Source organism: Pezoporus occidentalis, unplaced genomic scaffold, assembly GCF_034315485.1.
Source record: "Pezoporus occidentalis ecotype Australia unplaced genomic scaffold, CSIRO_AGI_Poc_V1 ctg57, whole genome shotgun sequence".
NCBI classification, from domain to species: Eukaryota; Metazoa; Chordata; class Aves; order Psittaciformes; family Psittacidae; genus Pezoporus; species Pezoporus occidentalis.
The window spans coordinates 5,168,592-5,188,683 of record NW_026915910.1 but is presented as its reverse complement, the minus strand read 5'-3'; the positions used below and the strand labels follow the sequence as shown (position 1 = coordinate 5,188,683).

The following is a 20,092-nucleotide window of genomic DNA, read 5'->3' as shown; positions in this document are numbered from 1 at the left end:
ATACTCCAACCATTAATGGATGTTCACTCCTTGGTACTAGGCTAGAGCTAGTGCCGTGTGCAATACCCCTAAATGCTTGCCATGTGAATGTTGGGTCTTCAGTGTGGGTTGTTTTGCTCTACACACCTGCTTCTACTGGGTTGTGCAACAAATGTGGACACGACTTTATTTTGGGTTTTGTCCTTTTCTATCGTCACCAAATGCTTTGCTGCCCAATACTGAGCAGTTATTCCCATTCTCCATTCATTTGCTCCCTTTTCCATTATACAGTGCCTCATACAGTGATTTATTTATTTATTTTCCATATGAGTGTAAAACCCAGGTTGAAGGCAGTAGAAATTGTTGGTCTATATTTTTAAATGTTAAAACAGTTCCTGGAATGGACTTTGTAAAGGGAATGTGTGATATGTCTGGCTACGATAACAAGCAAGACCAGGCATATCCTAGCCTACAAGGACTCAAAAGTTTATTTCCTTAGATTATTAGAACAGTTTGCAGCTGTTGTGATCAAGTCTACCTGTAGTGTTCTAAACAATAACTAGGCACACCTGAGGAGCCATCATAGGCCATTCCCAGTTTGGGGCTAGCTGTTTAAGGCTAGAGAGCTTAATAACATAGTCAAGTCCTGTTGTTTGGATTTGGAGCTGGAGAATGACCATGGCATCATGAAGTTTACTGTAACAAATGCAACAATTTTTGCATGAAGTAGCACAGAGCTAGGAGAGTTTAGCACCATCAGCTTTAAATTCTGTAACTGCTTTCAACAATTCAAATGTGTAGAGTCAGTCTCCTAAGACATGGCCTCAGTGGAGGAAAGCTCATCCTGAGCTTGGCTGGAAATTGGATTGCTGGCAGGGGCATATGTTCTGTATAGATCTGTTGGGTGTGCAGGAAAACAATATGGTTTGCCATATATTGATCCTTTTTACTGTGCAAGAGGTAAATCAGTATTTTCTTTGTGATTTGACATTGTGGTCCATGTTGTCTGCTATAGCACAGACCATTGCTCCCACAGGCTTTGAGTGCAAAGAAAATACAGATGGGGTTTGTTTTAATTTTACAGGGAGGTCCTAAGGCTCCAAGTCATGATCCCGAGGCCAGACTCTTCTGAAATTCCCATCCAAAGTTCAAGATGAGCCCTTGGAGATCATCTTTTCTGGGTGCTGAGCTGATATTCTTTGCAGGTGGGTGATAGAGATGTGTTGTCTCCAATCACACTGGACATACAGCACTAAAAAATTCAGTGCCACTGAGCTGAATATAGACTGTGAGACACGGAGAAGCATCTTTTAAAGGTTTTGAATACTACGAGGTATTGACTGAAGCATACTGGATGTTGTCCACCCTTATCAATGTTCTTTCATAGTATTATTTCCATAGCTAGTGGGGATTTCTGGATTCATTCTTAATTCATTCTTAATTTTCCTTGTTCTATATGGGTTCATCTCATGCCTTGAAAGTTGATTTTCATTCACTTAATGATAGTCATATCACTGTTTGCATGTTGATGCAAGCACCCCTAATATTTGGCTTCAGTGATCAATACCTGTCTTCAGTGAGATTGCATTCATATGCAGACAAAGCAGCTGGAAATTTCCTGAAATGCTAAGCAGGAAACTTATTTTTCTTGTAAAAAGACTTTTGGAAAATTCTGATCATTGCTATAGGAAAAAGCCCAACAAACCAGCCACTGGTTTGTCTTTATTAGTTTCGGAAGATGAGGGTCCCCAAAATAGATCCTAAATTGTCTTAAGTATATGATGTTTTTGGGAAAAGCGTTGAATAAGGAAGTCACATGTGATTTAATTTCATGAAGCAGGATTTCCTTTCCAGACCTGTTATTTGCTCATAAAGGCTTTGGTTAGAAAGAGCTGGACTGTCTGTTTTGGAGTCAGGAGAGGATATGTTTTGTGGGCAGTCCTAAGTTTGGGACAATGTATGGAAGTCAGCAAACATGTTTCTTGGAGAAATAAACATGAGGCTTACCATCTTTGTTTTAATTCTTGAGGAGGATGGGAGGCTCAGACTGTAGCTTGCTTCACCAAGTCCTGAAGGCATCAAAACCCCCCTGAAGGGAAGCAGGACTATTACATGGGGGAGACAGCTGGGGGGGAGGGGAAAGAAGGATGAGCAATATGATGAATATGGATAACTGAGCAGAAATGAGATGAAGGATGGGATCACAGGAGGACTGCTGGCTGAACACTGTCTCGTCTTGAACGATGCTTGTATTACACTTCAGCCTGATGTAGCTGGGTTGTTTTCGCAGTGACAGCCACGGGATTGCTCGTTAAGCCCCAAGAGGGCAGTGTCGCTGGAGGAACGTGGATTACTATTGCGCTGGATGGTGAGTTTTAAACTCTTATGAAGCAAGGGTCAAACAGAGAATTGGTTCAATTCTGCCATTTGTGGTTGGAGTGACAAACCCTAAGAAACAGATCCTCTGGCACCCATAAAATGAAATCAGCTTGAAATTATTATTTCATGTGTTATTGCTGATGCTTTCTTGTTTTTAAGTTCTTTCTAAACTACTGAAGTCAGATTTTTACTTATTTTTGCAGACATATAGCTAGAAATTTCTTCCCTGCTACCCTTTTCTTTGAAGAAAATCTCTGTTTGCAGGTCCTGTGATGCTGGAGCTTTAAAAACACTAATGATAAACATGAGATCCAAGTAAAAATCACAGAAATTGACATGCCACATTTATTTAGGCCCCAAACCAGCTGTAAAAGCTAGGTCTGATTTTCTGCAGTGATGAATATTGATTCATTGGGAAGAGTTGGCTTCTGAGCCAGCTGTATGTCCAGTATGCTCAAGTTCTGATACTTGGTCATTGATAATGATGATGAGTGGTATCAGTCTTATTTGAACATTGTGAATTCTCACAGAGATGATAAAATAGAGAGCAGAAAGGAAGCTCAGGTCTTCAAGGGAGATGTTTCCCCAACAGCATAGCACTGTATGGCTGGCATAGATAGTCATAGCTGGGGTCTTGCAGTTCAAGCAGAGTTATCTTATTTTGGTGGGGGGAGTAGAGAGCTAGGCCTTGGGAGAAGGGGAAAGAACTTTCCTGGGACCATGGAGAAATATCTGCTGTTGAGAAATTACTGAAAGTGAGTCTGTGGGCTGGGAACCACCAGTGGAGATTGTGTGTAGATGGAGTGTTATTTGTAAGCCTTTTTCATTTCTAGTTTTGTTTGATTATGCTACAAAAGTTACTAGCTTATGTTCACATAAAGCTTGACTTTATGAAGATTCAAAGTACTTGATCCTTTGGATAACTCACTCTAAAGAAATAGGTTAAGCAGATCCACCATACAACACAGGCCAGCTTCAGGTCCTGTCAGCAAAACAATGCAAGGCACTGGCAACTGCAAAGACTGTGGCAAGTGGTACTGGTTTTGTGGGTGATTTAAGTATCTGTGGGCATGTGTATGTTCCAGTGTAGATGGCTGAGGCAATTCCAACTCCCAGTATCTGTCAATCTCTGCAGTAGAATGCATGTGAAAGAGACCAAATACTGTATTAGAGGCAAAACCCCATGCAGCTGCATTGTGGGATGAACTTGGGTTTATGTGTGTACTGGTTTTGGCTGGGATAGAGTTAAATTTCTTCACAGTAGCTTGTATGGTGCCATGTTTTGGATTTGTGCTGAAACACAGATGCTTTAGTTATTGCTGAACAGTGCTTATACATCACCAAGGCCTTTTCTGCTCCTCACACCACCCTGCCAACAAGTAAGTTGGAGGTGCACAAAAATTTGCGAGGAAGCATAGCTCGGACAGGTAATCCATCTGACAAAAAGGGGGATATTCCATAGCATATGACATCAAGTTTAGAAATAAAACCAGTGGGGAAGGTTGGCAAAGTGGAGCCACTGCTTGGGGACTGTCTGTGCCTTGGTCAGTTGGTGGTAAGCAATTATTTTCATTCACATCACTTGTCTGTCTTGGGTTTTATTTTCTTCTCTATTTTTTCTCTTTTCCTTACACATTTTTTATTATTATTTCTCTTTAATTACTAACTTGTTTTTATTCTTAACCCATGCATTTTCTCACTTTTACCCTCACTCTTCCATCCCACTAGTGTAGGGAGTGCGTGAGCAGCTGTGTGGGGCTTAGTTGCTGTCTGGGGTTAAACCAAAACAATGTGAAATTACACAAATGTGATTTAAAACAGAAAAAGATTAGGAGCAATGTTCAGAGACCTTAAAGAGAAGTTAGGTTGCACATTAAAAAAATGCTTGTGCAACTAAACGTGATTAATCCTGTCCTCACAGAGCTCTTCTGATTGTCTTTGATTGTTTAGGCTCAAGATCTGACCAGCTAGAATGTGTCTCTTCAACCAGCGCATCCCATCTGCAGGTGTTCCTTGTGAATCCAGACCTGCCCAGGCTGCCCTGTGATGTCTCCCTTCTGCATTTTGACTTATGCACTATAAGATGCAGAACAAGGTATGATCCACAACCTTAGTGTGGGGTGAGACCTTACCATTTGTCTTCTAGGATCCTCATCTTCTTTCAGTGTCTGTACAGGCAGTTTGGGAGTTGAAAGAATTCTTGTGGGTGCCCTCCAAGCTGTGTTGCATTTATTCTTGTTTCAACTTAATGAAGCACGAGGCAACCTAGTGTGGGAGTCAGACTGAGTCTTCTTGGAGAGGCTACACTCAGGTCATCAATGGTTTGTAGACATCTAATTCTTAGCTGTGAAGTGCCAAGGAAAGTCTTGGCAGGAATTTTGCCAGTTTTTGGTGCCCCTGACATGTCCAAGATCATACAGAGAAGTTGTGAGTATGGCAGGAAACAAATGGTTTCAGGTGGGCAATCTAAGCTGTCTGTTTTCTATCCTGTCATAACTTTAAAGAAGGTTCTTTGACTGGAAGATTGAGTGTCTCAAGAGGCTGTAAAAGTGACCTTAATGGGGCTCTTCCATCTCTTGCTGCTATGATTTGGCTGGGAGTTATTTCTGCTGAATGCTGTGCTGTGAAACTGTGTGCATTAATGATGCAACATTAGTTTACAAACCAGGATCAAGATGCCCTGTAGATCCAAGCAACCCTGGGTTAGTTTAATACTAATGAATAACAATTATTGTCTGAGCATGTCTAATGAGCTTGTCTTTTTTGCATTAATGTACAAGTTAGATAGAGTTCTGCAGTCTTATCACCTTCTGCACTTAACTGTAGCTTCTTTTAAATTGTAGCTTTAGAGTTCAGGTTCACATGTATTGAGGTTGGGTTCACAGTGTAAATTTGCTTTGCTCTACTGAAACCTCAGTGAACCTGTGAAAAATGGAGAACCTTGAAGGGCCTGGCATTTCCTAAAAGACATAAACCAAATCTGTATAAAAATAACACAGCATAACACATTTTCTTGCACCTAGGTCTTCACCCCAGGAAGGTTTGTACTATGTGGAGGTGATCTTGAAAGGACGTGTGATTAACAATCTGACTGAGGTGGAGAAAGAAAGCTTCACTTTCAAGGTAACCACCAAGCGAGTATGAAGTCATGATAACTAATTCAAGGTGTTGAAGTCAAACTTGAGACCTAGTATCACAGGGAATGTGTTGAAATATTCTCTCTCATTATTGTGTGTCTGAATGTCAGTACAAGAAGTCGGGATGCTCCTTCTGTCCCTTAAAAAATTAAGTGCACTGAGGCACTCATCAGTGGCACTAGGTAGAATAGGTGACCTAAGAGGTCTTTCTGAATCAGAAATCTGGGTCCACGTGTCGTGGTTTAAACCCAGTCAGGCAACTCGTTCACTCACTTCCCCCCACCTTCCTTCTCTCCCCCTACTCCCGGAGGGACAGAGAGGAGAATCAAAAAGAATGCAAATCCCACGGGTTGAGATAAGAACAGTTTAGTAACTAAGGTATAACACAGATCACTACTGCTACCACCAATGATAATAATGATAAAGGAAATAACAAGGGAAGAGAATACATCACCTCACCACCAGCCGACTGATAACTTGCTGCCCCCAGCCCAACCAAGCACCTCCTCCAACCCCACACTCTCCCAGCCCTTCCGACTAACTCCCAGTTACCTCCTGGGCATGACGTGCTGTGGTATGGAATACCTCTTTGGTCAGTTTGGGTCAGGTGTCCTGTCTCTTCTTCCTCCCAGCTTCCCCTCCTCCCTGGCAGAGCATGAGGCTCACAAAGTCCTTGGCCAAACCAAAACATCCTTGTTATCAGCTCTGTTCCTGAGCTGAAAGTCAAAACACTGCCCTGCACCAGCTACCAAGAAGGAGAAAAATGACTGCTACTGTTGAACCCAGGACACCACGTTAATCTGTCTCTGCACTTAAGCCACACACTCAGAAGACTCTATTGTGTCAGCAGATGCTATACTGGTTTATTCTGGGGTTACCCTCCAAGCTGTAGGGTGGCAGCTAACAGTCTGCATTGGCAGGTAACCATAGGCAAGAATAAATCCCATGGGCACAGCTTGTTATAGGAAAGGATATCTGGAGAGGGACTCTTCATCAGGGACTGTAGTGATAGGACAAGGGATAATGGGTCCAAAATGAAACAGGGGAAGTTCAGGTTAGATATAAGGAAGGAGCTCTTTACTGTGAGGGTGGTGAGGCACTGGAATGGATTGCCCAGAGAAAGTAGTAAATGCCTCATCCTTGGCAGTGTTGAAGGCCAGTCTGGACAGAGCCTTGGGCAACATGGTCTAGTGTGAGGCATCCCTGGCAGGGGGGTTGGAACTAGATGACCTTAAGGTCCTTCCCAACCCAAACCATTCTATGATTCTATCTCTTCAGGTGTAGGACACCTCTCCATATGTAAGATGAGCAAGATTTCAAAAGCTCAAACCTCAGTTGTGATTTTGTATCTGCTGCTCAGTTACTTTGAGAGCTTGCTACCCTTCCACCCTTCCTCCCCCCCCCCCCCCATCAAACAGTATTTCCTTTGGCTCTCAGTGTAAAGGCACATTGTCTCAAGAGGTTGTGGCATATGGTGGTATTAGACCAATTAATGAGAATCGTGTCAGGGTTTCTTGCAGGGCAGAATCCTTAACTGTGGCTGTGTGTTTTGGGACAAACCCTGGTGTGCCTGGAAGTCACGTCCCACCTCTATGCTAACTTTGAGTATCAAGCAAGAAAACCCAGCGTGTTCAGAAAATTGCACATTAAAGCCAAAGAGTCATTGGGTGGTTCAGCTAGCTTAGAGAGTTGATGAAAAATCACCAGGGGATGCTGTTAATGAGGCACATTCTAAGCTAAATAAAACACAATGTGTCTCTTTGTTTTGGGGCTGGGACCTTGGAGCTATGCGTATCAAAAATTAATTTTGCTTCCACATTAGATTGAAAAAGCCCGCTGCAGGCAGCAACAAGTCTGAACAGCTCGGAAGACTTGTGTCAGCCAGTTGCCCTAGCTTTTCTGCTGCTTTTGGCTGCTTCTCCACATCAGCTCCAGCCCAGGGTATGGTGTGATGCCGCCTTTGCTTCTCAGAAGTGGCCATCACCACAGGGAGTTTATGGCTACTCATTCATTTTTTATATGACCATGAGGAGGAGGGAAGGCAAAGACTGAGCTTTGAAAGGGAGCGGAGTTCAAAGAAAGCTCTGAAAAAAACCCCTAACAATATGTGCAAACGTGCCTTTGATTTGATTTAGGTCTCCTTTCAGTTTTTTACGCTATTTATTGGGCTAACAGCAGCATCTGTAAGTCAAGAGTCAACTGGAGAAAAGGGGCTTTACTTGTTGAAAATGCAGCCAAAGCATGTGCTGGGTCAGGTATCTATGTGTCTCAGCTACTTTGGGAGGTTGATGATGACCTTATTCCACTTGGAAAGTATCCCTGTGTACTCCCTATCTTCTGAGAGGCTTGCTTCAAAGCACAATCTCTCTGCCCCTTCTTGAACTCTAAGTCAAAAATAGTACCCCATAGAAGATTTTCAATATTTCCTTGCTGCTCCCTCAGAGGTCAAGGTAGTGCTTTCACAAAAACACCTCTGATGTATTCTACTTCATTAAGATGGGCCAAGATAAACATTTTCTTTGCTACGCTGCAACAAGCTTGCTAAAGGCCAGCTGAAGCATTTCACTTATATGATGTTGAAATAGCTTTCAAGATTATACTATTGGGAACAAAAATGGTGCCATAATGTAAGATGAAATGGAGGTCTCAACTTCAGATAAAGCATGGCTTAGCTTTATCGTGTATTAAACTGTATCTTCTGGAATTTACTCAAGCCAGGGTGGACAATTTAGGCGCAAAAGAGGATGCTAAAATAGCAGTAAGCCATACTCTGAAATCGGATGGGGTAAGAAGGAGATATTTGCTCTTTACTCCCTTCCCAGAACAGGGCTCTGCTTCAAAGATCAACTCTGAAGTCTCTGAAACGTGGTTGCTGACTCTGCTGAGCAATGTGTAATCAGATATTGTTGGACTGCTGTGAAAATGACTGCCATTTAACTACAAATTTCTCTTTACAGTTCTCTGCTGCTCAGACACCTGTGGTTTACCAAATTAGTCCACCATCTGGCATCCCAGGTACAGGACCTCTCTTTAAGCTGGAGCCCACTTTAATTATCTGAGCTTCCATACTGTCTTTCTCCTTATGAGGGGTCTGTCTTGCTGGGGATTAAAATGGGCACCTCTGGAACTTAATGTCTAAGATCATGCTGAACACAAAAATGGGTTTGCACAAGGGTAGAGAGGAGCACACAGTGACCAGTTTATTTGGTACATTTGGCAGCCCAGTTCTGCCTGAGAGATGTTCAACAGATCTAATCAATTTAAACTGAGTAATCTGACTTTATTTAGCAACAGTTTTAAGAAGAATTAGCTATTAGGTGATATTATAATGCCATACAGACCTTTTGGTTAATGGCGCTTTAGATCAGACTTTAAAGTTACATGAGATGATGGTCACTGGTTTTGGTCTGCACAATTAACTGGTGTATAGAAGACCTTTTTTCTCCTATTTCTATTCTGTGTTTGCAGGCTGCTTTAGAGAAATACTGAAATGCTGGTTTCCCAAGTTCAGCTCAATCAAAACATTTTGGTCTCTTAAAAGTGGATCCTGCAGCTCACATAGATGTTCCTCAATCTAAGTCCATCCCTCGTTTCCAGTGATTTTCAGGGGCAGTGCAGCTCCAGATTCTCATGCCATGCTTTAGGGTGTCTGTATGGAAGTTTCTTTGTGGTAACAGTGTTTGACCTCCCAGGGTAGTAAGTGAAGAACACTAGAGTAACACTAAGTGTCTAGTGCTATTTGAGGTGTCCTGGAGCATGAGTGACCTGCCTGGAGCAGGTAGATACAACACAACTACAAAGACTCATTCCTTTTTGGAGGTACACTGGGAGAACAGAATGCTCAAATGGTTTAAGGTAACCCTACGCAGGCAACTGAACCAAACTGTCACCAATGTGGTCAAGGGAGTGTTGTGAGTGATTCAGCTTAACCATGTATATGGTGAGGTCCTTTGCTGGACCTTGACCCTGTCTAGTGTACTGATGATGTAATTTTGGTTGCCTCATGAGATTCTACCATAGAATGGAGCTAGAATGTGGGGTTTAGTTAACAAAAGAGTTGAGGAAAATGTATTCTCAGTATAAATACTAGATCTGCTAAAAAGTCAGGAATGGAGTTTTTTGTGGGAAACAAAGGTGTGTGTTTTGGGAAAACTGAATTAAGTGGAAATTCACCTTGAACTATTGTAGAAGCTGAGAGTAGCCATCAGTGCAGCCAGTGAGGTGCCTCTCTGCAAAATCAGTAAAAAACAAGAATTTTCTTTGTTCAGCTCAGAAACTCTGAAAATAAGTTATCTGCTTTTAAGTCTCCTTTCAATTTCCATTTCCTTTTAAACAGGAAATTTAATAGAGATTTATGGGAAGACAATTGCTGCAAGATATGAGACCCTGGACTTCAATGTGGATTATATTGATGGGTAATTACATATAGGCAGCCTTCTGACCCAGTCCCTGTAAACTGGCATTTCTAACATCAACCTCCTTGACAGCAATAAATTGCAACCAGTTGGCCCACAATTGCCATTTACTTCCTTTGTGGTTTATTGCAGCTCATGAGTTGGGCTCCAGCAAACTTTGTTAATCTAATTGCAACTGGTCCATTAAGCTAGTTGGTTTGTTTACTGGCAGCACAGTCAATCACAGCTCAGTGTGAATTGTACTGTAATTGCATCTGGTTGCTGTAGATTTTACTTTGGCTAGCAAATTAAAATTTAACTAATTAAAATAATGTCAGAAGCTAAAAGTTAAATAAATTTTCCCTTCCATTTGCATTTTTAGAAAAACTGTTAGCTTGAAGCAGATGCTCTGGTGATTCCGAAGACAAAGCAGAAGTATTTTGAGACAAAGGCTTTGTTGTTCGCTGCTTTAAACCCTCTCTGGTCATTTCCTTGTTCTCAAAGGTTTTCATTTTCTGCTGCTTCTGTAGTTACGTGCAACAGAAGAAAGCAGATAGATTTAAAACATTTACTTCAGGACAGAAGCACTTTAAGCCCGGTGAATTTAGAATGAGCATGAACACTGACTCCACTGTCTGTCATATGTATTTCCATATGTATGGAAGTGTTCTCACTACTGAGTTATGATTTCCTTGCATGAGTGTCAATGGCAGTGAAAAACTAACCCCAAGTGAGAATTTAAAAGTAAACTATTAATCTATAGTTACTGTGCTGGCATTTTAGCTATCATTTCAGTAGCCAGAGAAGGTGTATGTTCTCAGTAGTTAGAAATATTAGTTGTAGCAGCAGATATTTGACCACTAGATGCTTTTTAACTACTTATGAGTTTGAGCGGAAATGTCCCTTGCCAAGTAATTAAACTGTCTGCCACCATGAATGAGAGTCCAGTGCAGATTCCTGCCTTACCAGCTGCACCCACTTGTCAGCCCTACACTTTTTCTCACTGGATGCACATTAGTATCCTTCGTTAGATATTAGTTATTGTTTCACCTGACTCTAGTGGCACTGTGAAACCTTTGATCAGTGGGATGAAAGGCTGGTCTGTCTGACTACAGGCTGGACGTGCCTGCATGCTCCATTGCAAGATTACTAATTTACAGCTTAACATCACTATCGTCAAAGAGGAAATGGCCTCAAAGTCTTTACATACCAGACATTCACATTGTAGCTTCACATGAATACTTTGCCCATTTTTGGTGCGCCAGTAAATACATACCAGGTGGGGACTTGAACGTGACCAGAGCAGTCTGTTGCTCAGTTCCAGTGATTCAGGATTTGGAGCAAGCACCAATAGTTTTTGTACTTTCAAGTGTGTTCTGCACCCTTTTCCACACTCTGTATGGGATGCAATGGTCCAATGATGCTGAACCAGACATTTCACAGCACTGATGTTTTTTTTTCTGTTCATGTTTGAAAGATATCTAGCTATCAGCAAGCTGTGTTAATAAAAGCAAACTATTTTTATTAAAACTTCATAAAACTACACTTTGAAGCATGGGCTTGCATTACAGGTTTTAATGACATATTTTCCTTAATTGCCTGTTAATTCTCAAAGAAACATTGCCAACCTTTGCTTATTATGCTAATTATTGTGAATTTATTGCTCCTACTTGATTCCTCCTGTCTAGTGGAAGTTATCCCTTACCATATTGGCTCTGTAAGGTGGGGATTTGCTTGAATTTGCTATTAGGAGCTTGGGTGATTTCAGCAGAGGTTGTTTGTTACATTTTTCCTCATTGAAATCAAGGAATGGCTGAGCTGCATCTTGAAGCAATATGACTGTACAAGCACGATTTTGTACTTGTGCTGCCTGCTTCTTCTGGAAGGCAGGGGTGAGTATAGCCCTCCTGAAGTTCAGACTACCTACCCTTCCCTACAGGGAGGAGGTATTGGATCATAAAGAACTGTCATGGATGTCTAGAAGATGGGCTTGTCACCTTTACAGAGGCGCAGTTCTCATAGTATTTGGGGAATACATTTCGCAGGTGAATAGATAAGAGATTAGGGCTTGTCTGGTTTTCTAGGTTAATAAATGTTAGATAAAAGTAAAGAGAAATTCCTTCCCATTTGAAAACATTTGCTCCAATATTAGCAGAATCAGATTTTTATCTGTGAAGCTTTATCTATGTCACCTCATATCTCATCTTTCCTGTTTATTTTTCACCCAGGCCAGCTATCCTTGTGGCAGAAGGAGATGGATGGACCAGCCTTTGCTCTTTTGCTGACAGACAAACTGGAAGCATGTCAGTTATTGTTGGTTTTGGTTTGTGTTGGTACAAGGGCTCAGCACATCTTGTGTACAAATTAGTTCTTCGTTTTTGAAGGAGCTCTTTGGGTTAAGGTGGAGAGAGATCATGGGGAGATGATCTTATGGTCTTTGACATAGGTGGATGAGGGCTACTGGCTCTCTGTGGCTCTAACCATACCTAACCAGGCATTCCTGGGGCCTGTTTTCTGGCCTGGAGGTGATACACTATGCCCTGGCCACATCTGTTCCATTCAACTCTTTAGACTCCAAAAGGTGGTAGTCATTTCCATGGAAAAGGGGAAATTGCTTTTACAGGGAACCAGGAGAAAACCTGCTTCCACAAAAGTCAGTGCTAATTCTCCTGGGGTCCTCAGTGGACCCTCTTATTGCACTGTAAAATTATTCCTGGCTCTCAGGAGGGGGACTTCAATGAAAATGTGAGTTTATGATGGGACTTGTATCATTCCTTGGCTCCAGAATTTTAGTCTAATGCAAGCATATCTGTTTTAATTGCTACCTGTTCCTCTTTTCAGATGAGGGACATGCTGATGAGCAAGTAGAGGGGAAAAGCGTGTCCTCCTTTTCATCCTCAGTTGTGCCTGGACTTGTCTTTCCTCAGCTTTTATTTCATATGGTGGTTCTGAAGGTCATCAGTAGGATCAGCTACTGGAAACAAGGGTAAAAGGGCAAAGATGGAGCACTATGTCAAGCTGGGAGATACCCTCCTAAGCTGCTGAGCACTTGACTGTCAGTGGGGAGATGGGTTGTTCCTCTTCCATCTCACCTGTTACTTGTTTCTAAAGGGAGCCAAGTCTAACTAGTTTAGATCTAGCCCACCTATTTTCTTGGTTAGATGATTTTCACTGTATTTTGCTTTCTTTTCCTCCCAAGGCTCAGCAAAATCCTTTGTTTCTCCACAGCTACCCTATTCAGGCAGAAGATGAACTGGGAACCCTGCAATGCCGGGTGGAAGGGAACCACATAGGTTGGTGGCAAGTGGACAAAATCATGGGTTTCTGCTATTCCTGCAACTCCAGAGGGTAGAGGAAGGGTGTCAGTCATGAGTTTTGCTTCCAATGTTGAGACTGTGGCTCAGAGTTGAGCCCACAATAACTACTTTACATCAAGTCTTGCAAGTCTTCATCATAGTCAATGCAATGATTTGCATCCTCTTCACAGCCTTGGAGAAAAACAAGTGCAGTGCTCAAGTGAAACCATGTAATGATGTGAACAATAACAGCAGCAGTGTGATTTGTTGTCTTTGCTGCTTATTACTTTTACTTTAATCTTTTTTGTATGTGACAGACCTTAGCTTTTCTGTTTTATTAGAGGAATAAATTTGGTGGTATCCATGGTCTCTCTGGTAACAGGTTGGATCCCTTTAATTTTTCTTTGCTTCTAAGCACTCTAAAGAAGATTCTGATTTCTTTTGGAGGCTTTGAGCAGCAAGCTTTCCACTTGGGAAAGATTATCTGAGTTAAATATTTGAAACAGAAATTGATACCTAGCTCTCATGTAGGCACTGATGGCAAACATCAATAGCCTGAGGTTCTGAGGTTTTGAGATATCTTTGGGTATCTAGGAGCTCTCCAATGGGATGTCAGTGTTAATGGAGGTCTCGAAAGAGATCTGAACCTTCCTAGCATGGCAAATGAGGTCAGTTAGGATACAGAAGGTCTAAGATGACATGAAGCACTCTATGTTTAGACAACCAAACCCTGTTCCTGACATTCAGCTTGTAGGTTTAGATATGTAATCCTACAGTATAGTGCCTACCTGAAGTCTAAGGCTCTAAGATCCTTAAGCTGTTATTTGGTTCAGTTTCTGCACACACATACTCTGCTGAAATTAACGCAACTACACTGTTGTAAGAAAGTGTGAGGAAGGGGATAATCAGGCCCAGGAGACCTGGGCATTGTTTGATAGGATGCACTCTTCATGAAGCCCTACACACTTCTGCCATAAAGCGTATTACTTTTCCTTCCTCCAGGGTCCCACAATGTCAGCTTCTCTGTTTTTAACAAAGGAAAGTGAGTAAAAGAATATTTTTTTTCCCTCTCTTTCTGTGGTTTTGCATGGGGACACAGCTGCATTTGATCTAGGATAAGTACATAATGTTTTCACTGAATCCTGTGTATCATTGCTTAGAAATGAGGTTTTGCTATCTTAAGATGATCATCAGATTGGGAATGAAAAGGGAGAAAAAAAGCCATCTCTCCCAAAGCATCTCTGCTTTGTTTTTTAATACTTTAGTTTCAGTGCCCAAAACATAAGTCATCTGCTAAGTCTAGTTGAATAAAATCCTCTCACCTCGCTTTTAAATATTCATCAAAATGGGAGAGAATTTAGCCATAAAAGGATACGATAAGAATGTGTTTTGACAGTGTCAGAACCATACTTTACAAGTGGGATAGTACTTCTAATAAAAAGTTTCAGCTATCTAATGGAGTCTCTTGAATCCATGCCTTAATGTCCTAGTGAAAGGTGTGTTGGATGTTACAGAAATGTTCTACTATTTCTTTGGAAAGTGAGTGTCCTGCTCTGCCAAAAGAAGGTCTACTTTAACTTAAATGGCCAAGGATCCCTCAGGCATTTTCTCTTTCTTGCAGGTCAGCAGTACACAAAGGTGCTTGGCTCATCAGTGCCAAACAGGAGCTCTTCTTGTATCAAACACATTCAGGTATTGCACTGATCCACATAACTGATGGCGCTGTCTTTTGGCAATGGTCTGAGAAAAGACCTCTCACTGTTCCTTTTCTCAAGGAAGTAATCCTGTTGTGTCCTGATTTTGGGTGTGACACTCCTGTGGTATGGGCTTGACTACACAAAATGCTACAGATAAAAAATTCAAGAGCAGATTTATGTGCTAAGGTTGGGTGCGCTGCCATGGGCTGTATCCTGCATCCCCAGAGAGTTAGTGTTCCTTTCAGGCAGGGACATGTTTGAACTTTCAGGTTAGGTCAGCCTAACCTGAGACAATCAGCCAGAGAACAGCAGTATGGCAGGGTTTGGAATAATGTTGCTTTATTGTTCCTTTTCAGGTAAGATCAGTTATAGACTTGAGATCCTGCATCTTGAGAAACTTCTTCCTTTAAATCACGCTGTGTTTGGTAAGGTTGATATTTTAGAAATGCAGACCCTAAGGTGAGATAGATTCTACATCAGCTATAAGGAGGGGATGCTGTTCAGCCCCTCCAAGAACTGAGTTCTAGATAAATGGTTTAGGCAAGTTACTGCATCCATTAATTAAAAAATATAATTATTGTACATTAACAATAGTAATCTCCACATGGCATTTCTACCTTTATTATAGACAACAGACAATGAAATCTTGAGCACTCAGTCAAGATTATGGTCATGCAAGTAGTGTCCAAGATTCAGCAAGGCTTTTGTCCAACAGCCAAAGCAGAAGCAGGGGATAAGGGACTGCAGAGCACAGGGCAGCCTTTGTCCTTAGAGGTTACATGAAGGCGAAAGACCACTTGGTCACCAAGATGGTCCCGTCAAGACTGGCTGAAATTAACATAATGAATGCATAGTCCCTTACGCTCCGTACATCAGCAGTTTTGTTCAGAAGTGTTAAAAAAAAAATTGCCAATGCATGTCTGTGTTTTCCATATTCTTTATAGCATATAGCTTGTTTTGCCTATAAATGTAAAGCACTTTGTAAAGAGGGGTAATTTTATGTCCCTATTTGCCAATTGAGGCACAGTAAAACGAAATAAACCTGCATGAAGCTGGCTGTTGGGAGAACACTATCAGAAACAATATCTGCCAGATCTATCCAGTTGACTACTGTGCTGGCCAGTGGTTAACATTGTAAAAGTAAAGTTTAAATACCAGATAAACTAATAACAAACAAAAAAAGACAGATATAGACCAAGGTCACTCACCTTTTGTATCAGTCTTTGTTTCAGAACTATATAAGTATGATTGAGTGGCTACAATAAAACATCAAAGTGAGTAATGTCATCAAAGAAAAAAGGGTTTCTAGTGCGGAAAGGCATGACTATAATGGATAAATTCTGAAAGACTCTCATGGTGAGGACACTCAGATGTTCAGCTCTTTCCTTATGTCTCTGAATCCCAAAGGACAATTGGAAAGTGTTGTAACATATAAACCTATAGGCTAAATTGGGAAGCGAGTCAGAGAAGGTCAAAAGGATTAAAAGTTTTGCAAGGTTTTTTTGCAGAGCTCCTCCACAACACAGAATATACAGTTCTGCAGACTAAGCATGACACATGCAGCCACTGCTAAGTAACAGTCCAAGCATTGCAGTGTTTCTCCTGTCAGGCGGCCAAATTATCCATGTTGTTCATTCCTGGTGTAATCCCAGCCTTTGCCAAAAAAACCGTGAAGGAGCAGAGAGATGCCTGCTTCATTCACAGGAGCCTGCTTTGCCTGGAAATAGTGCAAGTGCACTGCTGGCATTTACAGAAATAGGGCTGGGATTGACCTTTTCAATGCTTGTTTTCAGATTCTGATTTTCTTTCCTCTGTAGAGATAAGCTCTGTGTTCCCAGCTGGTGGGAGTCTTGGAGGAGGGACTGACATCACTGTCATGGGGGATTTCTTTGAGGAGCCGGTGCAGGTCACTGTTGCAGGTAAGAGGAGAAATGTGTGAGATGTTTTTTTTTTCAATACAGTAGTCATGGTGCTGATCACAAAACTCAACAAGGCAGGAGTTTTAGGACTCATCATCCAGAAGATCCAGCTATTCTGACTGTGGACATGGGCCAGTTTCTTGCATGATATCACAAGCCCAGGCTTTTACTGAAATATTGACTCCTTTGGCAATGAGATGGGTTTATGCCACAGCTCAGCTGTGTTCCAAGCCTCACAAAGCACCTGTCTCCTCTTCCTGCTGCTAGGTGTCCCCTGTGAAGTCAAGCATGTCTCTCCCAAGCAAATCAGATGCACCACTGAGCCTGTCATCAAGGGCAAGAGGCTTGGTGCCCCCCAGCCAGGTACAGTATTCAAGCAACTACATGGTCCCAACAAACACACATGGAAATAGAGAGCAGAAATCATTTGGTGATGAGTGCAGCCAAGAAACAAGGTTTTGCAAAACACTGTCTGCTTCAACATGAAACCAGTTTCTCTGAGGTATGATGGGGAAGAGGGTCACAAAAGTGGTTGGGGGGGGTGGAACATCTCTTCTGTGAAGAAAGACTGATGAGACATTTGGGGTTGTTCAGCCTGGAGAAAAACTCCAAGGAGACCTTAGAACAGTGCCTAATGGGGGGTTTTAAGAAAGATGGCAACAGACTTTTTAATAAGACCTGGGGCAAGAGGTAATGGGTTTGAACTGAAAGAGAATAGATTCAGACTAGATGCAAGGAAGAAACTGTTGGTGAGGGTGGTGAAACACTGGCACATGTTACTCAGAGAGGTGGTACATATCCTTTCCCTGGAAATATTCAAGGACAGGTTGGACAGGGCTCTGAGCAGCCTGATCCTCATTGCAGGTTGGGTGGACTAGATGACCTTTAAAGGTCCCTTCTAACCGAAATATTCTGATTCTCTGGCAAAGAAAGGCAAGGCAGAGAGCACAGCTTGTCACTTATAGATGGGCAATGGTGGGAGGAAGACCAGCCTGGTGTGCTGGGCTGTGGAAAATGATGAGTAAAAGTATGGGTGATATTTAGAGGAAGGATAGCTGAACTAGAGCTACTGTAGAAGCTTCTGTGGAGATCACTTGAATGGAACTTTGCAGTAGGAAATTATTGTGCATGAAATGAGGCATTTTGGCTCTGAGTAATCTTAGTGCCTTTTCCTGTAAAAGCAGATGTGAGCTTGGTTTGATGCTCTACCCTCTACAGATTTTTGTTCTTTTGGGTGGAGAATTTCAAGGTAGGGCAAGTTCCTTAAAGCAAGATCTGTGCTTTGCCTTTGACTGAAAACAGGCCCTCAAACAGAAACAGTTTATTATTGAAATATTCTGTTCTGGGCTGCCTTCTTGCACCACTGGTTCTAGAATGTGCTCTTGGTTTTTTTTTTTGTCTGCTCCTGAGAACACTTTTGTTTTAACTTTCTAGGAAACAGAGGTCTTGTCTTTGAAGTCTGGGATGATGCCTCAGATCTCACAGAAGCAGGTCCTGGGTATAGATGGCAGTTTGTACATAATGCCAGCTCCCCAGTAGGATTTCTGACTGGGGAAAAGAAGTCCTTCAGGTACTCAATGATCTTAAAAAGAGATGAAGCCATGGAGAAGTTACTAGCGGTGTTAAGGTGATAACACCTGACAGCTCTGTATAGCTGAGCATTACTGCATAGTTCCTATAAATCAAAACAAACCTTCTGCTCCAAGGTCCTTTCAAACCTCAAAACATGCAGTGAAGTGCTTTGTATTTCCTCCTTTTGCTTTCACTCAGTATTTCTGCTCTACCTGGGCTAGATGTGCTCAAATACCACAAAAGAAATTGCTGCAGAGGTAGAAGGAGCTCCAGTTAGAGACTGTTTTGGGTGGAGCTCCAGACAGATGTAGAGGGCCAGCTCCTCAGCTGTAGCACAGGTGGAGTTAACGGAAATAATCTTTTCCCCAAGCTGCAAAAAAATATGTGAACCGTGTTGCTGCCCATTGCCTCTTCAGATATGCCCTTGAGAAGCTGTGCAATACGTACAAATGTTTTCATTTTTCTGTCTTTTCTGTGTTTTTCTCAGTTGAACTTCTGCATGATTTTGATCCTTTTCGTGCCTGCTCATGGTTAAGACTTTGCTTGAGAAAAGTGACCAACAAGAAAACCATACTTATTTTCATGGAGCTGTTAGAGTTGTTTTTTTTTTTGTTGTTTTTTAGAACTTCTGTAAAGCGTAAACAGCATTTAGTGTGAAAATGGGTCATTTTGGGCTTTCTTCAGTTTTACAGTCTCTGAGTTTTTGTTATAAGTTGGTCTCAGTCTTTCCTTGTTATTTGTTGTATGTGTGGAAGTGACATGAGGCTGGGTTTTCTTTGCAGTAACTTTTTTGTATATTATGTATATTATAATATTTGTATATTCTGCTTTTACTTAGCTCTAGGCTTCATGGATTTTTTGTGGCTCCTGAGACCAACAATTACACCTTCTGGATTCAGGCAGATGGTCCAGCATCTCTCTACTTCAGTTTGTCCCAAGATCCAGAACATAAGGTATTACTCTTGGCAGAGAAAAAAAATGAGAGGAGGCTAGGAAATAGTTTTAATTAGAATCATAAGTAGGTGCTTTCCCAGTGTTAATTTGCTAATTGTCCCTTATTATAAGTCTGTTGCAGAGTGAAATCTGTATGATTAAATTTGGTGTTTTACATTGGCCTTATCAGCCTCTCAGTTTACTAAAAACTCATTCGTGCATCCAGAGCCTTTGAATATCTTTTCTGGAAGACATTTTTCCTTAGTTGAGCGCATCACCATTGCTAATGATCTGTACAAGGGAACCAGGAAACTTGTTGTTTGACTTCCTCAGTTTGCATCCTTTTTTGCCTGTTGAAATTTTGCCCTCTGGAAACATTGGTCCTTAATTTTGTAAAGCTGAGAGGTTGCTATAAATGAAGGTGAACTATTTTTGTGGGCTATTTTTAAGCCTACTAACCGAACAGGGCTAGAAGAAATATAAAGAAGTTATCTATTAAAAAAAAAGTAACATTACTGGTCTTATTAATGGTTCATACTACATCCCAGAAGGCTGCAGACATAGTTCTTTCTTTTGTATTTGGAAGACGTGATGTATAACTGAAGTAATCTATTAGAAGCTGCATAGGGAACTGTTGTTAGGGCTAGGGTCAGCTGTAACAATTATCTTCTTTATGGTAATGAACTCTAAACCAAAGCTCTTTTCAGATGATGGCTTTTCCCCGTAGACAGGAAAAAATGTGTCAACCACCAAGCCATTGCTATCAGCTATAAGCACAAGACTGTG

General features: G+C 41.6%; 1 protein-coding gene across 9 annotated transcripts in view; it reads left to right on the top strand.

Annotated features, from left to right (window-relative positions):
- Positions 1–20,092, top strand: part of PKHD1 (PKHD1 ciliary IPT domain containing fibrocystin/polyductin) — a 250,411-nt gene that overhangs the window by 1,842 nt on the left and 228,477 nt on the right. For all 9 annotated transcript variants that reach the window (XR_009968457.1, XM_062638531.1, XM_062638533.1 and 6 more), the window contains exons 2-15: positions 1,064–1,184; positions 2,270–2,347; positions 4,309–4,453; positions 5,382–5,481; positions 8,453–8,510; positions 9,832–9,910; positions 12,118–12,192; positions 13,118–13,182; positions 14,188–14,227; positions 14,807–14,877; positions 16,700–16,801; positions 17,069–17,164; positions 18,236–18,371; positions 19,212–19,326. Coding sequence is in view for 8 of the 9 variants with exons in the window: in XM_062638531.1 (XP_062494515.1) it covers positions 1,133–1,184; positions 2,270–2,347; positions 4,309–4,453; positions 5,382–5,481; positions 8,453–8,510; positions 9,832–9,910; positions 12,118–12,192; positions 13,118–13,182; positions 14,188–14,227; positions 14,807–14,877; positions 16,700–16,801; positions 17,069–17,164; positions 18,236–18,371; positions 19,212–19,326 (1,212 nt within the window). In the remaining variant the exon portion in view is untranslated. The remainder of the gene's footprint in view (positions 1–1,063; positions 1,185–2,269; positions 2,348–4,308; positions 4,454–5,381; positions 5,482–8,452; positions 8,511–9,831; positions 9,911–12,117; positions 12,193–13,117; positions 13,183–14,187; positions 14,228–14,806; positions 14,878–16,699; positions 16,802–17,068; positions 17,165–18,235; positions 18,372–19,211; positions 19,327–20,092) is intronic.